The 24,659-nt window shown below is 33.4% G+C and overlaps 1 protein-coding gene across 1 annotated transcript in view; it reads right to left on the bottom strand.

Moving 5' to 3' along the window:
* LOC106665584 (neural cell adhesion molecule 1-like) overlaps positions 1-11,621 on the bottom strand; it is a gene marked incomplete at its 5' end in the record, with an annotated part of 57,242 nt that extends 45,621 nt beyond the window's left edge. Inside the window, one exon of the mRNA XM_014392081.2 lies at positions 11,524-11,621. Within this exon, the coding sequence (XP_014247567.1) occupies positions 11,524-11,621 (98 nt within the window). The remainder of the gene's footprint in view (positions 1-11,523) is intronic.
* Between the last annotated feature and the right edge of the window lie 13,038 nt (positions 11,622-24,659).

Genomic DNA, 24,659 nt, shown 5'->3' with positions numbered 1-24,659 from the left:
TATTCACTTTCTACACTCATAAAGTTTTACAATCATAAATAATATGACAATGCAATTTTTTCACCATATTTGGATAGTTTAATTATATTATTATGTCAGTTTTGTTGCAAATAGAATTTGACAATATGTCGAGATTTGAGGACTGATAAACCTCAGCTCCATTGATTTTAGGTATGACAAATCTTGCGTTTTTGTCGTCAAAAGCACAACAATATGTCGAATTTTAATTGATAAATGTAAACCAAAAAACTAATAACCCAACCTCACTGAAGTATGCTTAAACATTTAAAGAGAGACAGATATCATCAGACAACATACTACCTTGCACTTCTTATATAAAAACACCACATTCACGGCAGAAACCAAACATAATAACATCAAATTCCTTGACTTGACTATGAAAACAACCGAGAAAAAACTCCGATTCAAAAAATAAAGAAAACTAAGAGTATCGAATTTGCCAAGCTGGCGATTCTGGATTTGAATCCCGTTATAACAAGTATTTGTAAAAATTTACAATTATATTTATATGAGTTATGGAAAAAGTAATGTAAATTCATTGACCCCTTCTGTACGACAGGCATTGTTTTATTTACTGACTTGACATATAAAGAAAACCAACAGCAGACATCATAAAAGCTGTTACAAACCACCCACACAAATCCAAAAGGAGTAACAGACAGATTAAAGTTAAAGAAGCACTGTGTTATAAAAATGGACTACAAACTATCAATAAACAAAGGATAAATTATAAAGGAACCATAAGAAAAACTCGAACTTCGCACTCGAATATTTGCTTAGTAAATGCATTGAATCATAGGCCTCTAACGTAACCCTAATCTTACATAACATAATCCGTATCTAATCGTAACCCTCACTGTTCATAATCCGACCAGTCACTAACAGTAACCCTACCTAGTAGACTAACCACTTCAAACATGACCTAATCCACCCAAATCCAACTTGCCAGTCTGCAATCGTAACCTTTGATAACAGGCATATAGTCGAGACGCTTACCCTACATAACCCACCCTGCCTCTAATTGTAACCTTACAAAGTAGCCTTACTCCTCCCCCTAAATATCAAAATTAGTAACTATAAAGTAGTTAACCGTAAACCTAACATTAATTAACTTAAACGTATCTATGAGCATTTTACAGTAACTCAAAATCGGTGTCGCAAAAATGGTCACGCAAACAAATTTGTACAGATTTTTGAAGAATAGTAAATATAATTATTAATACTGAATAGAAAAATGTCTTAATTAGAAAGAGTGTAATAAAACGTAAAACACCAAACATCTCCCATGTGACGTCTTTTGACATAACAAATTCTATTAACTAACAAAATCATTCTGGATCACCTAAGTATATAAAATATGTACAGACAGACATTAAAATTTCAGGAAAAGTAGACGAGCACTGTACATCCTAATGGCTAAAGAAACAAATTGTTTGAGTTTAATTAAAGTATGTAACATTCTTGGCTTGTGAGTCGTATCCTATTTGTACTGGTATAAGGCTTAAAAACCTCACACAAAATTTATTCCTACTTGGATGAAGGAAAAATTTAATAAAGAGTCTCATTTTGAAAACAATTGAAAAATGTAGACTCCTTTATTATACAACAATACAATAAAACTTTCCAACAATGAATTTAAATTAAAACTGCTTAAAATGTCAACAATAAATTGTACCTGGTGCAAGGTTTTACCCCTTCCCCTATCAATTTGCATTGAAGAAACATTTGTTAAATAATTTCAAGAAAATAGAGTTAAGATAAAAAATAAAATTTATCATAAATTATTTTGTATGTTTTTGTGTGCTAGAAAAGAAACAATAAAAGAATTACATGAATTTTTCAATTTTGTAAAATTGTATATTATAGAAACGTCTTTCGTAATACTTTATATGGCAATGCTTTCCAAAATTATTTATAATTTAGAGTTTAAATTGTAATTTAAATTACAAAACTTACCTTGATGTATCATTTAGAAAATTTAGGGTCCTTTAGCGAAGGAGCGGGAATTGCAGGGTTTAATTACTTTATAGCGTTTTACATTTCATAAATAAGTACAAAAAGGAAACCCGTGATTAAGTTCTAAAAATGTCACTCTTAAGAAACTAATACTTTTGGAATTTAAGGTTTAATAACTCCGCATCACTGACCCCCTTACTCAGTAATGACCTCCTATCAATTTTCATTGCATGTTGTATGTTTTTCCTTTTCGAAAGATCAACGCGTAACAACTGGCATTCACAATATATTTAAATTTATTTATAGGTTTAGGATAAAGACAAGTAGTCTTTTACTTCTACTTATTGAAGTTTTGTAAGAACGTCTGTTTAATTTTGCGAATATTTTCAAATATACACAACTATCTGTTCTGAGTTTACATTTCTCCCAAGGATTAGAAGGAACCTTCTTCAACTAAGGACCCTCTAAGGTAAATCTATCAGTGGCGTAGACAGAACGCGCCAATCAACCCTACAGACACCCCTTTCTCACGGTTACTCTTCTCCACACGAAGAAACCTTTATTTACGCCCATCCTTTTCTTCATCGAGACAGTTTTATTGGCCATCCAATTAACCCTTGCCCTAATGATATTTGTAACTGACCTACGAATAATTTAAATCCTATTTCCTCAATCAATAAAAAACATTGAAAGTGTAATAATTGGTGGGAGAATTGGCGTCCTTCAGGTTCACAAGGTTTTTATGGCTAGTACAAAATATAAAATTTATTAAGTGGAAATTGTATAAAAGGTGTAAACTCGATGTTTTTCACCTTTACAAACGTGCTTTGTTTTGAACCGAATGCAATTTGCATCTATATGAATGAAAAATGTGGTGTTGCACTAACAAAACTATTTGTTTTATTTGGTATATATACATCCGCTAACAATTTGTCCCCTTTTGATGACAAATTATTTGGTTACTCTGTTTTGCATAAGGTCATATGTGAATGTAAAATATACATATAAAAATACAACTGAGAAATATCCAACTTTGCCAGTTTAGCCCGAGAGGCCTGCTGCCTTGCAGTTTAGGAGGAAGCCTTGGAAGAACTCATTTATTCTTTATATATCTTTATTATTCTTTATTATTATTCTTTTACTGGAACTGTACAAGCAAATTTTATTTTGTTTTTACTGTAGAAAAAATTGAATACATTTTCATTTTTCAACAGTGAATTTTATAATTGTATTTTTTAAATACAGAAGGATTTGTCGGAATTCATTTTTTCAACCTTTACGTTGCAAGATACGAAATAAATTCTTTCAGAGCTTACGAAGAATATCGTTATAAATTAAGAGGGAAATTAAGAGAATCGCGCCAGAGATCTTTTGAACACATGGTGCTTGTTTGTCTTATGGTGCGTTGAAAATAATATGATTATTGGGAGATCATGAGATGCGTCTGGTGTGGCATAGGTTTTAGAAAAACATTTTCTTTATCGTGCCAGCGTTTCTATCTTTATTGAAACCATCTTCAGTACCTGGGATTTATAAACATTGTTTAAATTATACAAATACATGTAGGATTATCTAATTATCTCCGTCTATATAATCCTGAAAGGATAGACAGGCCGAACTATTATCCATTTTTTCTCATTGTCCTCCATTCATCTCAAAGAAGCCGATTCCTCATATAAAAATGTCTTTCTATCCCGACTTCCTTCCCCACCCCTTCAAAATCCAATGTACATAAACATCAAATGTTAATATCTCACTTGCACTCTCAAAACGACAACAATAATGATACATCTCACATCTCCACAGAAAACAAACAGTATAATACTTTAATAACACAGTACAAATACTTTGATTGAATCTAAAATTTCTAGCAGTGTATAAATTCATTTTTTCTCACATCCTACATGAATTTGTATAATTTAAACAATGTTTATAAATTCCAGGCTCTGAAGATGATCTCTATAAAGTTTGAAACGTTGGCACGATAAAGAAATTGTTTTTTTTTTATTTACGTCACACCAGACCGCAACTCACGATCTCCAAATAATCATTAACTAACGGTCAGTAACACCACACAAAATAATAATATGGAAGAATTCAACGTAAACTTGTATTTATTGCATACACTCTTTCTCTCTATCTTTCCCACCCTTTTCTTTTGTTGCTCTCCTTTCTCTGTCTTTCTGTTTCTTTCTCCTCTCTTAAGTGGTTACATAAAGCGATCAATCGTAGTCTCTCTGTCTCTCTCTCTCTCTCCTTTTTTTTGTCACTCTCTTTCTTTCTTCCTTTCTCTCTCTCTCCCTTTTTTTGTCAATCTCTTTCTTTCTTCCTTTCTCTCTCTCTCTCTCTCTCTCTCTCTCTCTTTTTTTGTCAATCTCTTTCTTTCTTCCTCTCTCTCTCTCTCTCTCTCCCCCTTTTTTTGAAAATCTCTTTCTTTCTTCCTTTCTCTCTCTCTCTCTCTCTCTCTTTCTCTCTCTCTCTCTCTCTCTCTCTCTCTCTCCCTCCCTCCCTCCTAATAGTGGTTATTAAGTCTAGAATAATAACAACGTCATTTACAAGAAAAAATGCATTAATACATCATTGGACGAATAATATGATCGAACGGTTCGATAATTTCAAAATAGTCTTTTAACCAAGCATTTGGTTATTTAGTTCTAACGTACTTTTTATCATAAATATTTTATTCAAATTTCTTTTAAAACGAAGACAAAAATTAAGTTTCTTAATTTTCTCTTTTTCGATTCATAAAGAACACTTTTTATTCATCCGTTTAAATAAAAATATATAATATATGTCTGAATTAAAAGGATACCGAGTAGATTTCAGGCAGTATTCTTCTAAAATGTCAAGCCCGGGAAACCTAATTAGGTTACCAGCCCCTGCTTTTAAGCACCGCAATAAACTTTTCCTTTGAATGCTACATCTAAAAACTGCATTGAGACACGAATAAATTGGTTTATATGTGTACTTAATTTACTTGAGAAGTTAACGATTTAAATCCGTGTACTTCATTTTAAAAACTATACAATTCATGTTAAAAGGATATACATAGTAACATACTTTGTTAAATAGTGAAAAGAAATACATACAGTAGCAATATTAGACTAAATTTTATCGAGTTTTTTGTTTTACTAGTGATTATATTTGATCTTTTAAGTTCCTTAATTGTTGTGAATTTATTTGGTTTTAAAGTATGAATAAAGAAAGATAGCATTGTTTCAGTTAAAAGATATCAACACTAATTGAACAATTATTACAATGTATGTAAGTCTAGACCAATATAAAATCCATTTATTAAGGAGGTAAATTTCCATTTTTTTTATGCACCGTGGGATTTTGAATTGGGCCGATTTGGATCCGTCTCGTTTCAAAGGAAGTGAAGATGAATATTTGAAGAAGAGGCGATAGGTTTAGTTGTATTGCCGCGAACCCTTTTGATGGTAACTTCCCTTTCTCAACTGCTCTTCCCCACCTAAAAACCCATTTTGGTGAGGAATTTCTCAGGCTTTGCTCAGGCCAACGCGTTTCCTCTGGGACGATGAATAAAAGATAGTAGCGATAAAGAGATACGGGGAAAAGAGAGTTTTTCTTTCGCCCGCCAGCCGGCGCCGCCGCCACCCCATTCGCGCTTAACCAAAGGGTTGAATCTGATTTCTATTATCACCTTTCAACCCTAGCAGAAACAATTTTATTTATAACAACTATGGAAAATTAGCAGCTAAATGTAACGTGTAAGCAATTGAATATTTGGAAAGTGCATTTCAAAGAAAACCAGCGCTATGTGTTTATTCGTTCTAAATACACTGACAGGCAAAAAATTTGCCTTGTAATAAAATTTGATTTGTATATATTTTTATACATTAATCAAAATCTCACGTTTTTTAACGTTTAATAATTTTTTTTAAAAATTTTAATTAACATTTCAATATCGCGTATTTCCTCTTCCTTACATTACACCCCGAAGAAATGTTTTCTACCTATCTGGGAAAGTCTCTTTGCTGGAGGTTCACGAAGAGTTTTTTCAAGATCGTGGAGTGTATCAGGCAGTGATGGACGTGCTCGTCTTTTGAGGTTATCCCATAAATGTTCGATGGGGTTCAAGTCTGGAGAACGAGCTGGCCAGGCTAAGACCCTGATGTTTTGCTGTTGAAGGTACGTTTGTACTATGCGACCGGGTATTATCGTGCATCAGAATATAATTATCGCTGATTTCATTGAGGGTAGGCAACGCGTGATTTTCCAAAAATTCATACACATAGCGAGTGGCCGTCAAAGACCCTCCACGAACAACAACCAACACTGTGCGACTCTCTATTGAAATTCCCGCCCACATCATCACTGAGCTACGTCGAAGAGGTTGGCTCTGGTAAAAATTCAGACCTTCGTACCGTTCATTTTGCCTTCTACACACTCATTCACGACCATCTGGAGATCGTAGAGCAAATCTACACTCATATGTAAGAAGTACAGAAGACCAACCGTCCAAAGACAAATGGCTTTGTTCTCGAGCGAATGCGAGCCGTGCAACACCGCGTGTTGTGGTCAATTCTGGTCCTTTTAAGGGACAAAAAGCCATAGTTCCATCCTGATGTAATCTTCTTCTAGCAGTGTCTTCAGAAATTTTGACACCTCGAACTTCCTGGAGCTGATGAATCGCTTAAACAACAGTAAGGTGCCGGTTTCGCTATATTCTCAAAGTCAATAAAGGTCGTCTTGTTTCTTTGGTAGGACCCAGTTTCTCGAAAATGTCTAACGGCGTCTCGCTGAGTTTCGTAGGGAACTTTAGAAATAGACATACGTGATGGACGACCATCATCAATAAGTGCCACACCACGCGCAACATCCTCAGCATTAAATGACATTTTTAAGTTTAAAAATTGAAATTGAAAAAATTAAGATACTAAACACTTTATTGCTTCAGTATTCAAATGAGACTAAATATTTTAAATAAAAAGTGAACCTTGAAAAATCCTTTATCCCTGTTTTGGATTAAGGATTATGTGTGCTTACCTATAATTGATATTCCCAATTTAAAACATAGCATACGCAAATATTTATTGATAAAAACAATGAGACAAATTAAGGGCAGAATTTTCTTGTATCGAGAAAATGAAAAAAAATCAATTGGGTGGAAGTTTTTTTCTGTCAGTGTGTTTACAATTATCAAGAATGTTTAATCAAAAAAGCGAAATCCAAGATCTCTATTGATTTATTTTTGAGTATATTTTTATCCTGACGTAGTGTTCGTATTATACTTAATCAATTTTCACTTAATATTCTGATTTCTACCTAAGAAGGCACACGCCTAGGATAGGAGGATAGACAGAAGATACACTGTGCAGATACACCCAGGAAGAAGAGGCGACCGCAGAACACGTTTTTATGAGGGACAACGAAAGTAGATAGATTCATGCAAATTGGAGAGGAAAAGCCACAAGCAATATCCTACAATAAGGAGCCCATGGCAAGGCTATGAAGGTTGATCAACAAGGTGGCCAGTAAATTATAAGAAATATAGTTATTCAGATATCGTGAGATGCGGTAGGGTGTTATGTAGGTTTCAGAAAAACATTTTCTTTATCGTGTTTTTCTGAAACCTACATAACACCCGACCGCATCTAACGATATCTGAATAACTATCGATTAACGGTCACTAATCTCTACACATAAAAAATATAGTAGTATGATAGATACAATCTACTCCGGTAGGGATGCAGAAGGTCTTGAGGACACCTCAATTATCGTAGATCTCTACTACTATCGCACACACACAAGAAAAGTGACAACCCAAAATCAAATACTTTATAGGAGAGATAGATGGAAGTTTACTTTTTTTGTATATGTATTAAGTACTCGCCATTAAAGTTGCTGGCTATAAAAACAGTGTTGATACATCTATGTTGTCTTTCATTTGTCCAACACCAAGGGTAAATACAATAGTTTTAAAATTCCAGCTGTACTATCTTTAAAAACTACCCCTTTTTAGTTACTTCACTTTTCTTGCATATATTCGCTCTCGGTATTTTAAGTTAGGTCGTTTGCTCTAACAATAATAGTGGTCAATGAATGACTATAAGCGCATTAATTTATTTTTGATAGTAACTGACAACAGAAAAACAAACGAGAATAAACATCCACGTAGTAAGTTTGACTAAGATTATTTTTGACTCAAATGGACTTTCCTCCTGGATTCAGGACTATGTAGTTATTTAAAATACAAAGTTAATTATTGAAGTTTATTGATTACTAAAAGTTATTATTTGGAGATCATGAGGAGTGATGATCTCCAAATAATCATCAACAAACGGCTACTAAACACCACATACTAAAAATAATATACATATGGATGAAAAAATCGTTTATACTATAAAACAATGTAAAAGTAAAAAGTTAAATTGTTAAAAATTAAGAAAAACAATATTTTATTTAAGAATGCTATTGGAATAAAAGAAATGAAACTAAAATAATTCACGAACACACTAGATCAAGGTATAGTTTTAAAGACAAGACCACATTTAGTTGTTACTGCCAAGCTTTCGGCCTATTTTAACATCATCATCAGGGCCTATATTAATTTCCAATTACGAAAAACATATTTGTGTAATTGATTTATCAATTGTTTTCATAATGTGAAAATGTGACTCCACTACAGTATAACTTCCTTCACTAAACAAAAAGAAAAAAACTGACGTAACTCGAAACGTGCCACTTTTCCTGTAAATACTCACGCAGATGCTTTCGACATAGAACTAAGGTATGGCACTTTTCGTGATTGGTGCCAGTACGTTCTCGCCAATTCAAAAGTGACACATAGTGCCGCCTAGAAGCTAAGAGTTAACCTTCATTTATGTCACTTTTCCTCTAGCATCACCCTTCTGAATCCTCCAGAAAAATTAAATTCCGGATTTTAGAAATTTTCGACTTGTGTCACTTTTCTTGTGGGTGTGCGAGTATGTTCACTTTAGCACAAAATCTCTTTTAATAAATGCGAGTTTAAATCAAAGCCAAACAGTGTTGTTCATGACAGAAAATCAGCTTGGTCTTCGTAGGTTTTTAAATGGTATTATGTTAGCATTTTTTGAAATTTAAAAATTTAAGGAACATATTGGCCCCTGTATAAAGAGGGCATAAGAAAAAAATTGGGATGCAGACTGGAAATCTTGCTCTGGATGTACCCGTTGATGGTGAAACTCTCAGATATGTCGCAATAGCCAGGGCAGATAAAGCAAAACGAATAATTTAACAAAAAAAACTCACGAAAATAAAAACGTGACCCACAGCCATGTCTGAAGAAAATATTGGAATTAAGCCCCCTCCACCATATTATAAGAGGACAGCCCGGGAAACCGTCTTATCTTAGCGAAACCTCTTACAGGGCTAAAATTTAAAGGAGAGGAGAGGAATAGCCTAATGAAAGAACAAACGATGCTTATAGTCCTCTGAATAAGGATTTGGAGGCTATTGGTAGATTCCGCAGGGAAGAAAAGGACACATCAACACACCTACTAACAAACGGGCTTTGGGATGTACAACCTAACACCCCCCCACAAAAAAAAAAAAAAAAAAAAAATCACAACTGGTCTTATATCTAGTTTGTTGATGAACTAGGACTCACCGGTGTGCTATAAATACAGAACTTCAATGGTGTGCCACTTTCAAAAGGCGCAATATATTACCCACTCTGAACATTACGTCATATATCTCTGTTACGTTTTAGAGCAGGGGTGCTCAAACTTGAACTGCTGGCGATCTACCTCAATATTTTTAGACTACTTACGATCGACTCTGAGAGGCTGCAAGTGTGTGTGAGGCAGGGTTGTCGTACATACACGATACACCCTACCTACCTAGGTAGGGTGTACCGTAGCATATATAGATATTAGCTTTCTGCACAATATAGGTACATTATTTTAGTCAAGGTTTGGGTTAGGTTTAGTTATGTTCTTCTCTACAATATCAATGAAAAAACTCATAGTTATTCAAAATTGCGAGTTTATTGGTTGTTACAAAACAAAAGAGTTACATATGGTGTTAAACTTAACTAAGGAGTGGCTTTGGATGTTGAAGCGTGGCACTGCATGTCCTCAGCATACTTTTCATAAGATGGTACGTAACCACTGAGTGCTAATCGCAAGCATGATGACATATGATCGTCAGTTAGTCGATTGCGATATTTTGACTTAATTATCTTCATTTCAGAAAATGCAGACTCGCACAAGTAAGTTGACCCAAAAAATGCCGTCAGTTGAAGGGCGATTTGCCTTACATTCGGATATTTATCTTCAGATATAAAACACCAGAAATTTGTATCAGATACTGTAGCTTTGAGATGTATATCTGATATAATCTGCACCAACTCATTTTCAACAGAACATGAGTTCATATTAAACTGACTTGCTATTTCAGTAGCTAATTCCTCAATGTTTTTACATGAAAAAGGATAACTCATAAATGATGCTATATTTTCCAATTTACTGCAATCATAAAAACGCATTTCGAATTGTCCCAAAATATTTGATAATTCAGCCTCATACGTATCATAATTCGACTGAGGAATCCTTGCTTTCAAAGACGGAAAATGTTTCAGATCCTTTCTTTTCAGTTGATCTATCATAAGTTGCAATTTACTTTTGAATGCGTTTACTGCGCTAATCATCTCAATAATAGTTTTTCCTTTACCTTGAAGCTCCAAGTTAACGGTGTTTAAGTGCATTGTGATGTCAGTCAAAAATGCCAAATCAGTCAGCCATTTTGCCACCTTTTGCCGCAAGCAGTGTTATTTTATTACGTAATACATTTTTGTAGTTTAGTTACCTACCTACTTATTAAAAATTTTTTTCTTCTCGAGATCTACTCAAAAAGCACTCGCGATCGACTGGTCAGTTCTACCCCTATCGCTGATATTTTGAATTTATTACAAAAACTACCTACTAAAAAATTACTATTATTAAAAATGAGTTTGATCAAACCCAACCAATGTTGTACAAGACGTCAATCATCTAGATCATTTTATTTTTTCAATTTTTTTTTAAACAGGTCAGAGAAAAAGTCATAAAAAGCTCATTTAAAGCTGTTTGGATTTGAATTCAGGGCTTCTAAAATTCTTTGTATGCTAATTGTCTTTCTCGTGTGTATCCAGTGCATTATTTATGATCAAAAATAAGTTACAACTAAAGTGGGAAAACAAAAATAGTGAGATATCTGTCTCAGTCTGTCAATAAAAGAGTCAAGTCAGGTTGTTAGGTAACTGGATACTAAGTTTGATAGAAGGGTTGAATACTTGGGAGTACTTCGACTTGAACAAAATTGGATAGGCGACGGGAGGGTAGTAAATTTCCGATTAGGGGTGGAGCGAGTCTGTCAAAAAGAATAAACGTCCGGAACGCTAAAACTGTTACAAGTTGTTCAACGGCAGAGGATAGTGTGTCGGTTGGGCAACTCGCGTGACCTGATTAAACTCAACTTCCTTAATGGGATAGAATCACTTTTGTCGAAGTTCCTTGATTCGTTTTCACCGGCTGGGAGGAAAAAATGTGGGCTACTTACGTTCGGGGCAGGTTCTCCGTGTACGATGCATACCAGTTGCGCTTCGTACCCCTCTCCTGAATGAACCCAACTCCTCTCCACCTCTATCTCGGGCGGGTCTGAAAAATAACAGTAAACACTTTATACTCTTGTCCTATTTTTTATGTTGGTCAAATATGTAAACGATAACAAAGAATACTATCAAAACAACTCGTCTCGTGGATATATAACAAATAATATGTAAATTTGGACAATTAATTGTTATATTTTCCCGGCTTATCTTTCTGCATGAACCACACCCTCCAAAACCTTCGCTATGTAAGATGATACTGTAATCAGAAATTTTAACAACTTGCACGAGATGTTTGTAGTTCGTGAATACAAAATACACGTTATTTTACAAAATATATCATAAATTGATTAATTACCGTTTTGTTGATGTTATTAATATAATGTTGGTTAATTTGACACCGCACAGTAGAGACAGTGAATAAGATTTATGAGAAAATGTCAAAAATCATTTACAGAAAGCAAATGTTATTAATTGTCGATTAAAATCTTACTTATTTACCTATTGTATTTAATGCGTTTCTAATACAGAACAATGTCATTTTTTCTTGAATGTTTGAAATGCAATAATTTACAATGCCCGCTGCGCTACCTAATTGAAAAATTAGATAGAAAGTACCTACTTCAATTATATTGGAACTACTTTAAATTATTATGAAATGCATCAAATATTGAACACTAAACAGCTCTAATTCAAGTGATTCTTTGCAAATACTATTAAAATTCATGCAGTAAACCTCGCTTTTACTCATATCTGCTTTCAGCTGACATCTGACCTCTCATCCAATTTTCAAACCACTTCTTCAATCTTAACAGGCAATCCTTTAAAGTAACTCTATGATCACTCAGGAATGCCTCACACTACTCGAGTGTTGGTGTGAAAACATGGATCATATTTAATCCAAAAAACTCAATCAAACAACCCTTCCAACTGTGGAAAAGCTGCGGTATGTTGAACTAGATATTGGCAATCATTGAAGAAATCCTAATATACGACTGACACGACAAGTAGTTTAGAAACGCTACAGAGCTCTTTTACGACTTCTAGATAATTTCTCTCTTTAACAAAAGGCTACTTTATAAGCAAAACCTTGAAATGTGGATGTCTGCCAAACATCCCAATACCTTCCGCATCCAAGGAGCCAAATCTATAATCCTCAGAAAAATCTGTGATGCTCCCCTTTATGTGTCCAACGAATCCCATGCACACATAAATATGACTTTGGTCCAAGGTGCAATGTATTCTCATTACAGCCTAATTCCCACAAACCTCCCAACCACCATAAATATTAAAATACAGAAACATTAATACCAACGAATTCTTTGAAAACCCCTTGACGCATAAAGACAGGATGGCCGCAGAATCTCCTTTTCAGTGATAGTGAAATTAACTTCAATTAAATTCAGAACAGTGAAGACCCATTAGTGTACTACCTATTTAAATTTAGTAAATTCTTCACTATTGTTTATTTAATTTATTTTATACATCCATTGTTTTTGTTTGCAAATAAAGATAGTTATAATAGTTATTGTTAATTACGTGGGCACCCTCAACACGACCCGCAAGAATGGCACAATTACACAGAAGACAAACACTTTGAGCCCGGAAGATGATCTCAATAAAGATCGAAACGTTTGCACGATAAAGAAAATGTTTTTCTGAAACCTACATCATACCAGACCGCATCTCACGATTTCTGAATAATTGTTAATTACAAAAAATTGGAAGTAATTTTAAAGAAATCATACAACTTTTCAATTTACGATTTATTGCTAAGCAAAAGATTTTATAGATTTTTCCCAGTTTCTCGCACATTGGCACAATGGAAAAAATATCAACAGCCGATCTTATTTTTTTGCGATTATCCAAACAAAAAAATAAAAGCTTTTCAATCCCAGTTATTTGCAAAAGGGATGGGAAATATCCTATTAGTCATGTAAACAATTAAAATCAGATGCTATGTGAAAATATTTGAAATAAAGTTTTTTTAAGACTGAGCACATGTTGGGTTTTCAAACCAGATTTAAATTATTTTACTTTTTTGCTCTTTAAGTTCAATAGTAAGCATTATGGGTTTTTTCTGGATTGTTTGAACTCGTACAATAAAGTACTGACCGTAAGAGTAACGTAAACTGCGACAATATTCTGTTATAACTGGTTGAACCGAGCTGTTAATCGCTGTTGGACCTCTTTACCCTCGTTGACCATTGTTTGGGTTCTGTTAATTACCTTCATTACGTTTTACTTACACGTTAATTACCCAGCGTTTTACTTCACAAAATAGTGAAAAACAAATCTTTTTTGTAAAAAGAAATATTTGTGTTTTTGTCCCATTGTGAAACGGCGTAAAGGACCAACACTAATGTAAGACATAGCAGTTGTGCGGGTTTAGCCTATTTTACCTATTTATAATTGTTCCTAGCAAACTAAAATGTTTGCTCCAATGTTATGAACATGGGTATTTATTCTTTTTTTATTTATATTAAAACGATACTTTTTTTAATAAACTCAACCTTTCCTTCTAATATTAATGTTGTACGCTGCAATTAGTCATTAGCATAATTAGTTAAAACTAGTAAGTCCACCATTATTGTTGTATGTCCCAAAAATTGATTTCTTTATAAAACTAACACAAGACACTTCTTTTGTAGCAAACTATTGATAAATTTAACTTCTGTTATCACACGAAGTTTCTATTTTTAAATACAAATAAATGTACTGTAATATCTTTTACTCGTTTTTCGATAGTCTTATATATGCTATTTTAAATTGTTTTTATTCTCTTAATAATACCCAACTCAAAACTGTTGAAGGTAATTAACAGAACCCAAACAATGAAGGCTGTCGGTAAAGAGGTGCCATAGCGATTGTCCATTCAGGTTCAGCCAGTGGTAACAGAAAATTCTCGCAGTGTAAGTTGTTTCTACAGGTCAGTAATGTATTATATAGCGGCAACAATTCACGATAAACCTCAATATCTTGTTTTAAAGACTTGGCAATTTTATTTCATATTTAGAGTTTAAGGAGTACATTGTCAATTTTCAACAGAGAGCCCTTCAAATTTTTGTGTATGCAATAAAAAATACTAGTGAATTTTCTAATTCTTCAATTATATATACAAACTCTAATTTGTCCTATCCTTGAATTTTCTACCGTCGTTTAGAATCCGTATTACTTCTCTAATTCTGAAATTTTTAGTTAAATTTCAATATAAATTTAATATAATCTTTTACTGTCGATTTCCCCTCTGTTCTTTTCCAAAAGGCCACTTTTTCTTTATAATCTTTCAACGGTAGCTGTTAGAAGGCATTTTTTGATTTTTAGTTCTTTATAAAACAGTAAATGATCTAATCGATCGACCTAGCCTCGTGCCTTTAATTTTTTTATGTTCCAGCCCGTCCAACCAGTCATTCTGATTAATTGACCATTTTGTAAAGCAAATTATCTATTTTATTCTTCTATAGTTCGATTAATGAGAGAAGAAAACAAAATTTGGCGAAATATTGATTTTTTAAAATTAACTTTTATTACCTTTAAAGACAAAATACGGACTGAGATGATTTAGCTTTTAAGTAGATCAGGTTTTATAAAACAATGTTTTTTTATATATAAAAAAACACGGTCTTTTAATTGCACGTGGTGAATTTTATTATAAAAATAAGTATGATTAGTGAGTTGGAATTTTTTCTATTTACTTAATGGGTAATTTTGATGGTGATTTAAATTTGTTTATTCCTTCCACGTGATTTGTATTATAATGTTTTTATTAACATTAAATGTTCTTTTGTTCGTATGCATGTAAATAAATAAATAAATAAGACTTGGTTTGATTGATAGAATATTATCAAAAAACCCGCCGGTTTTAACATCTCAACAATTACTTTTACGAATTAATTTTTCACAATTAGATTTTCCTAGTAAAGATTACTGAAATGGTTGATAATAAAATTTAAGGTTTGCCTTTAAAACATAATAGAACACTTCAGAAAAATGACACTCTAATGAATTGATTTAAAACGAATGAAATATTTAATAGTCAATTTTAGGTTACCTGGAATCAAAAGTAAACAGCCATGAAAAAATTCGCTATTTTGGAAAAGTAAACTTACATCTTTTTTTCAGCAGTGGTTTTACAAATAAGCATAATTATATGTAACAACTAAGGCCAATATGAAAACTAAAACATAATCAAACTATAGATCCAACATCTCTTTCAAATGTGAGATTGAAATCAGTGACCTTCTAGGCAAAAAACTAGACATTTTTCAGCCAAAAAAATATTCCATTACCTAGTCTTGTTGAAGAGTTATAATTAAAGACAGAGTAGATTGTAAATACGCCTGCCCAAGGGCAAACAACGAGGGACGACCGCACCAGATATGGTCTGTAATGATCAATCTGCTGACACAGTAGAAACGGTCCGAACGAGAGGGAGGAGGCGTACATTTATAATTGAGTTATGGAAATTAATCCAACTTTGAGTGAAGTCTGAACAGATTTCGATTTGGCCAATGAAACGCTCTCGTCTCAATTGGGTTTATATTAAGGCGACGTTGGGGACAGTACCGCATTCTATAAGTATAGGCGAATTAAATTTCATAATTAATTTTCTAAGCATTCTGGAAGTTTATCCCTTCAGTAAATATCGCAGTAAAATAATTACATTTTAGACTTCATAGTTGTTTTTATAGAGAAACATTTTCTTAAACAAATTAACAACTTATTTATGTTTTTTTTTAAATCTAAGATTATTGATTCAAAGTGTGCTATGACAGGGTTAAATATTTTTCACCAATTCATACATTTCTTTTATTTGATTAACTGTAATAAGTTCATTAAACCATTGTTGAAACATTTACAAATAATTTTTTACTTTACGTTTTTTTTAAACAATAAATTACAAGGATTCCAAAATAAACCAGGAATTTTCTGTTGTGGATTTATGTCCTGACATTTACTAAATTGATACGGAAATTTTATTGTCTTGTTAATTTTGTTTTTTAGAACAATTAACTTTTCCGATAGAGTGATTCCAGAAATAACACTCGTGCGATATTGAAATAACATAAACAAATGTGTTTGTGGTTTTGGGACTGCGGTAGAAACTCCAGTTTTTACGTTTTATATTTATTGGCCCAAGATTCGAAGGTTTTGCCTCCCTTTTTCTCAATGTGAAATTTGAACGGTTAAATTGTGAAACTGGCCTGTTTATTGTTCATGCCTTTTCTTCTTTTTTAATAGAAAGTAGTATTTTATATAAGCAAATAGATATTTGTTTTCAGAAAAATTGTTTTCTTGTTGATGTTTTTGATAAAATTGTTTTTGTTAAAATTAGAGCATCACCAGGTGCGAATAATGCTCGACTTAATGTTAGGCATATAAATTTGACAAGAGCGAGATGGTCCGAATTAATAAAATAATTGATGTACAAATAATTTGAGAGACACAATATAGACTTGTGGAGGATGTAGGAGACCGCGGTAGTCGAGTGGCTAATGTGACAGACTCTTTCCTTGTAGGTCGTGGGTTCGATACCAACTGTTGCCCCTGAAATTTTCTCACGCTTCCCTTCTCGCAAATAACTCCTCGTCGACACCCAACGGGTAGTTCATTCTCCATGAGAAGAAGTACTACTTTTACTTCAGTTATTTTGGTCTTCTGTCTTCGCTGTTATATTGTAAAGGTAGGTATGTTGAAAGAAGAAAAGCCGCTTGTATGAACTCCTTATTAGTTAGGAGTTTACCATATTAATTATGGAATTTGTTCGTTAGCGATCATTCTGCCTATCTCCGCTGGGTTGGCCAGTCAGACGCATTTTGCCATTTATAAAGAAGTTCTAACTTCACAGAATCATACAGATAAACTGAAGAGGGCAAAAATACAGAAACCCTTCTGGTGGGCCAACAGAACGAATATGGATTGACCAAAATGATCATTACCGATTATAATTTCAAGTTCATCATCCCTCAGACAATTGAGAAATCTGAAAATTAATTATATTATTAAGATTATCGCAGTTAATTATTTTGTAATCGATGCAGATAAAAATCTAAATAGGAGCTAAGTGCATAAAAATATATTTGTTATACCCTTCATAATTGTTTATACAATTTGTTAATAAAAAAATTGTTAATACATAATTAAAAATGTCTTCTCGATTGTCGATAAAAAAAAGTTATTCGATTTAGTTTCTAATTTAACGAGGGAAATAATGAAAACCAATGTTTATCGACGTTTAGGGGAAAAAAAGTTCTTTTTTAACGAGGAACTAATTTGCTGGGACAATTATCCGCAGATGAACGAGTGCATTAGCTCGGAAAAAAATATTAAACTTAAGAGTGCAGCAACACTCAGTTTGTAAACCTAATTGACTTCCATCCTTGTCGACCTGGGGATCATTTAGGCCGCCTTAACGACCGGCTTCCATGAATTATTCCTTGCCAGTAAAATAACCACTCGAAACCGAATTGTTCGACTAATGACTTGTTCACTTCCGTTTCATTCGATTTAGAGATTCACCAATTCACCACCTAGAGGACCCTTCCAGGCTGACAACTTCTTTTGATCAATTTGGCAATTTATTCCTTTTGATTCGACCCGCCTGGGACTCGAGTCTTCCTAGTTTCCCTCCAATTAGGCCGTTAATGATGTTCCAAGTCACTTATTAATTGCCGTCCGTAAACGTACTTTGGATAATATATTCCTTCAATTTAGACGGACCTCAGCAAATTGATAAATCCGATAACGCCAGTTGCTATGCTTATTACCTATTTGCATACAATTATAAGTTTCTCAACAAATTACAACTCTCAATATAAGCTTATAAAAGAAAATATTCGCTCTCACGCCAGCACACAATTCCCTCTTAAATTTTAGATTAGAATTGACAAAAAATAAGTCTTTGTATAAATAAATATTACCAACTTTTAATTTTTCATTGAATTCTTGTTAACTTTATTATATANTATAAGCAAAAAAATACAGAAAACTATTTCATATTAAATTACAAAGAGTATGGACTATTAAAAAATACTTTTCTCATTTTGTTTGATAACTTTTTCCCAGTATGGGTTCAAAACAATAACTCTTTTCCCGAAATGAAATTCATAGAACAAAAATTACTTTGTCTAAATTGAATTTTTCAAATTGTGAATATAACACTTTTATATTTCATTTTATAAATGTTGTACTAATAATACAAAAAAATTGGCCTGGCTGACAAACCGCCTTTTTCGCGGATCGTTAGAACAGGATATCAGTTAAAGTTCAAAGGACTGGATAATGAAATTGCAAACCACTGACAAAATCATCCCAATTAAAACGTTTGAAATTGTTTTCACTCCACTAACTTAAAAAATATATGAAATTGATTAGTTGAAAATAATTTTTTAATTATAGCCTCAAGAAATATTGGTTTGAACACAAAAATGTAACAATTGAATAAAATATTGTTTGGTAATGTTATACAATTTATAAAGAAGTTTCCGCTGAACGAAAATCTCTTTACTTCAAAATAGCAACAAACACTGAAAAAATATTATTAAATAAAGCTTAGACAACTTCTGAGTAACCTTTTTTTCCAATTGTTTAAAATTGTAATTTTCCAATTTTTTTCCGAATTTGAATTTTCCGATTTCCGAAGCCAATCGAAAATAGCATTCTGCATGGGAAGTATCCTAGGTCCAATCCTGTACACATTACTGGCACCCATACGTAACAGATCCTTGCAAGTGAAATAATCCAAGAAGACCCAGACTTTATTAACAACCTGTGTAATTGGTGGCCGATCAAGCTAAAAGAACAAAAAGTCAACACGTGTCGTTTACGCTCCGATGTCAGGCCTGATCACCAGTGCACAGAAACAAGCCGCCAAACAATCTAGGGTTTACTTAAATATTAGAGTACATAAACAGAAAGAACTACACAACGTATACGGACAACTCAGACACCGATTTGGACCGGAATTTACACTAGTCGATAAAACCGCATAGAAACACTGATTAGACCTATTCAGACTTTCAGCGATGGTCAGATCATCAAAGACCTCCGCCGCGTCCTTAACGATCCTTTCTACGTGGATGATCTGATCCGAACACTATTGTACAATTTCCACTCTATGCTGTCCTTCCATTCAAACCTATTTGTTCATGCTCTTCCCTCAACGTTTCATCCTTATAACTTCTTCTCCGAGACGACCTCTTATACTGAACGTATTACTTATCTAAAAAATGAAAGAAAAGAGTTCTGGTCGGCTTTTCTTTTAACTTTTTCGTACTCTATCAGACCAGTCAGTTACAGACTTGCTTAATGCTGTAATGTAATTGCTTAATGTACATTTTTCTACCCTCGGGCTAAACAGAATGTCAAAAAAGACAAATTTTCATGATTGGGGATTTATTATTAATTTTCCCCCGGACATAGGCAATCGAAGGAGTTTGTGAAGGAGATCAAACCAAAAGAATTGAAATGGGCATTCTCTAACTCAAGGAAGGGAATTAGGAGGCTGATAGGTATCCTGACGGGCCATTGCCATTTGAGAAGACACCTCTTCGTAATGGGTATTTTATCAGATCCCTTCTGCCGTTTTTGTGAAATAAAAGAAGAAACGGCACGGCACTACCTCGCAGAGTGTGATGGGTACGCGAGGTATAGATTCAAAACTTTTGAAGGAGAGGACATCACCAAATCACTCCCCGAGATAAAATGGTCCAAAATCTTGGGGTTTGTGAACAAGTCCAACAAAGGACACGTGAACCGACCAAGTCCCGGACCGCTTAGGGATGGGGTACGAGTCTACCCAGGCATTTAACCCCTCGGGAATGATATATATATATCATTAATTTTGATTATTTCAGGATTTTCTTTATACACTCGAAGACAAAAAACCTGACACACGTATAGCGTTGTTTATTTCATACTATTTGTATTGTTGTCGTTATATCAATTACAACATACTCATTTTCATGCAATCTATTTTAAACCAGATCAGACATTCATGAGTTTTACTAAAAATTATTTAATTATGATGGCTCGAAAGAAAATTCACCAAAACACGGGAAATCATTTAGTGATGATTTAAAATTTATTACCTAGTTTTGCTCTTAATATGACTTTAAGTATCCTACGTGAAATCTCATTCTTCAACAAAAGCGGGTTGAAGTTGATCAACGCGAAAGATACCTAACCCGTCTCTTTATCATGCCCATAAGTATTCTATGGGATTCAGGTCATTAAGTTTTCAAAAATGATGAAAATCTGTAGAATATAAATAGTGATACGTGATAATAATTGTTCAATGTTACAAAATGGTATTAACATATGCGTAAACATAGCCAAGGAAAGTGCGTTATAACAGTTAAATGTGAAAATTTAATATTGTTAAATTTGTGTAAGAAAAGTGCTGTTGTCTTATTTCAGTTTGCGCGTTTCTCTTCACACAGTTCCTATTTTTTTAAATCCCAAAAAACACAAACGTTAAATTAAGCTTGAAATATTATCAAGAATAGCTAAAAGTGGGGCGAAATTTACAGCTAAGTTACGCCACCTAGTCCTTTAAGCCCCCAATTTCCCTCACTTAGCCCCTTCCCCCGAAAAACTTCTTTGAGGTTGTAAATATAATGTCAAAGGGTAGCTGGCATGTGTGTGTGTGTGCGAGCGGACGGGTTAAAATATAAGCGAAGTATCAGAGTATCGGGTCGGGATTAATTATTCCCTTTGGGAAAATCTGGCCACTCGATTAGGTCGACCTTTAAAATTGGCGGAAGCCCTAATTGCAATCGATCAAATTACAACATCGCATTTCTTGGAAAATTGATATCTGAATTCTATCATCATTAAAACAGCCTAACTTAATATTTCTCACCTCTTACATTTAACCGACAACGGACAGCCATGTTTTTTACAATTTTTTAACTAAACAAAACTCTTTGTAAAACGTAGAAGATACTTATTATATATAATTATAAATTTACATACCTATCAATATACAGGATGTATCAACTTCTATAATCGACACCTTTAATTCAGAAACGATTAATTTTATAAAAAATGGTCTTATACGAACTCAAAGCTTATTTTGGTTATTTATCCCATGGTGGTACCAGTTTAACATGACTCTCATCTAGCTGGGAAATGACACTAACTTTGTTATATTAAATAAGAATCTTATAATTTTATTATACAATTAAATTCTACAGCTTATTTTGTGTCACTTTTACTGAAAGAAAATTTTGAAACGAGTTACGCCCGAAGGAAGAAGCGTGAGAGGGATGTGCTTTTTGTAACACGATGCCCCCCCCCCATTTATTTCGAAAACGATTAGCATTAGCAAGTTAATTTAGGACAGGAATCGTCTCAGAATGGTTACTATTTTCCCTAAACTTATATCAATTTTTTAAAAAGAAAAAATATTTTTGAATTTTTTAAAATCATCATCGAGTCTATTTTATTTTTAAAATGACTCCCAGCTATTATTATGCATTGTTGCGGATTTGGCAATTTATTAAAATTTATGTTTATAATAAATGCTCTGTCTGTTGTTACAAAAAGCGGGCCCCCTCACGCGTCTTCCGAGGGCATAACTCAGAAATGGTCAATCCTATCAAATTTTCCTTTTAGTAAAAGTGGTTAAAAATAAAATGGACTCGATGATTATAAAAAAATCCTTTTTTGTAAAAAGTGATTTTTTCTTCAAAAATTTATATAAGATAAACGAAAAAAGTAAACGTGACATAAAATAAGACCTACAGTCGAATTATATAATAAAAATATCGGATTATTATTTAAAACAACAAAGTTAGTGTCATTTCCCAGCTAGATGAGAAAGTTCTGTTAAATCTGGTACCACTGCGCGATTTCTATCCAAAATTAACTTGGGGTTTGTAGAAGACCATTTTTTTGGTAAAGTTAATCGTTTCCGAATTAAATGAGTCGTCTATAGAAGTTGATACACCCTGTATAATGAATTAATATTCCGTATATCCACCTGTGTTGATAGCTTTTAATTTATCTTAAAATAATGCTGAACATAAAGGTTAATAAATGCCTAAAAAATTATTCTTCGATAAAACTAAAATTAATGTAATATTATAAACTAATGACTAAATTACTGAAATTGTTAATATTTCCCATGGCATTAACCTGACAGATGAAAGCCAATTATGATTTTTTACAAATATTTTTAAATGTATAAAACGTTTGTAAAACTTATAGCACTTTTATTAATACTTTGTAAAATATAGCAAGAAAATATTATCAGTGTATTCAACAGTGTTCGAACTTTAAAATAACAACTGGATTGAAACAGGAATGTCTTTTGAGCCTCTGGTTATTGTCGCTTTTTTCAATGATCTATAGGCGTTTTTGGATGGATGTGTGGTAGTTTTGAAAAAAAGAGGATCAATTTAATTAATTATGCGGATGACATTGCCATCTTCGCGCCTCAACCCAATTCTCTCCATCGGATGATGAACCAATAAATAAAATCATGGCATTTAGGAATGTGTGGTGATTAGTGACCGTCAATCGATAATTATTCAGAAATCGTGAGATGCGGTCTGGTATGATGTAGGTTTCAGAAAAACATTTTCTTTATCGTGCCAACGTTTCGATCTTTATTGAGATCATCGTCAGGGCCTGGGATTTACATGTGGAAAAAAGTGAATTTATACAATGCAAATAAATATTTTTTTTTATATTCAATCATTTTATTTTTACTCCCTCAAAGTGTTTGTTTTCTGTGTAATTGTGCCATTCTTGCGTGTCGAGTTAAGAGTGCCAGTGAGATTTTGCTATTTTGTGTTTGTATACGTTGGATTTTGAAGAGGTGGGGAAGGAAGTCGGTATAGAAAAGACATTTTTGTGTAAAGCGTCGACTTCTTTGAGGTGAAAAGAGCCGACGATGGGAAAAAACGTTGGTAATGGTTCGGCCAGATTATCCTTTCAGGATTATATAGACGGGGATAAATAGAAAAAGTAAAGGCAAATTGTTCAAAAATTAGAATTTGTCATTTTTATCTCAACCAATACTTTTCAAAAAGATTAATTAGTTGAAAAATGTTATTTGGTAAATCGGACCACGAAATGTAATGGATTTAATAAGTAAAATGAAGTATATCTTCGCGAAAGCTCGCCGTGGCGATTTCATTTATCGCCGAGAATCAAATAGATTACACGACATTTGAAAAATGGCAAAAAGGAGGGAAAATTCGAGAGGTGAGGTTGAGATGGGAAGTTAATGTCCGAGTGGATCGAGGTCACGATATCTCAAGTGGTAGAGCAGCGGCGTATCTAGCCGAAGATCGTGGGTTCGAAGCCCGCTCGTGCCATTGACTTTTTATCTCAACTAAAAACCTTAATTAATTGTAATATACTAATTGGTCAAGCGGACCACGAAATTAGTGAATTTAATTAATTGTTAAGTTGTGTGAAAGCCAAGAAATTTAATTAATTCCAATTCTATTTTTGTCTTTATGTGTACTTTGAGCTTATAATGTGTAATAGACGTGATTAAGAGCAACGTTGTTTTTCGTTAACGTGAAATTTGGATTGTAATTTTCGTGAGTGTAGTTCATAGTTTTTAAAGGTTAATAGCAAGCTTTTAATAGCTTACAGCATCAAATTTCATGGGGCTTATGATAAAATAACTTCTAAAGAGTAAGTATTTTGTACATTTACTACGAGAAATATTCCTTCTTAAATTATATTTTCGCAATAGTTTAAAAACATTATGTTTTTGGTAAAAATTCTTCAAACAATGTACAGGATTTGTTAGGCCATTAAAACAATACGGGTATCAAGTTAAAAAGCAATATACCGTCCATGTAAGTCTAGATTGGGCTGTAAAAACTGTAAAAAAAAGAATATCTTCTATGATTTTTATCCAGCTTGTCACAGGCTTTTATTTTTTTAAATTTTTTTAACGAGGGTTCGCCGGTGTTTTGCAAAAAGCCCATTTGTTAGTATGTCGGGTTCGAATGCAGGGCCGCTAGTAGAGGGAAATTGGGGGAGCTGGGACACTTTTTTAGACCAATCAGAGCTCGCCAAACCCCACCACCAATTAGGCCACGCCCCCTTTACCCCCTCCCCT

Source organism: Cimex lectularius, unplaced genomic scaffold, assembly GCF_000648675.2.
Source record: "Cimex lectularius strain Harlan isolate CLEC.00 unplaced genomic scaffold, Clec_2.1 scaffold471, whole genome shotgun sequence".
NCBI classification, from domain to species: domain Eukaryota; kingdom Metazoa; phylum Arthropoda; class Insecta; order Hemiptera; family Cimicidae; genus Cimex; species Cimex lectularius.
The sequence above is the reverse complement of the archived record's forward strand: the minus strand, read 5'-3'. Positions and strand labels throughout refer to the sequence as shown.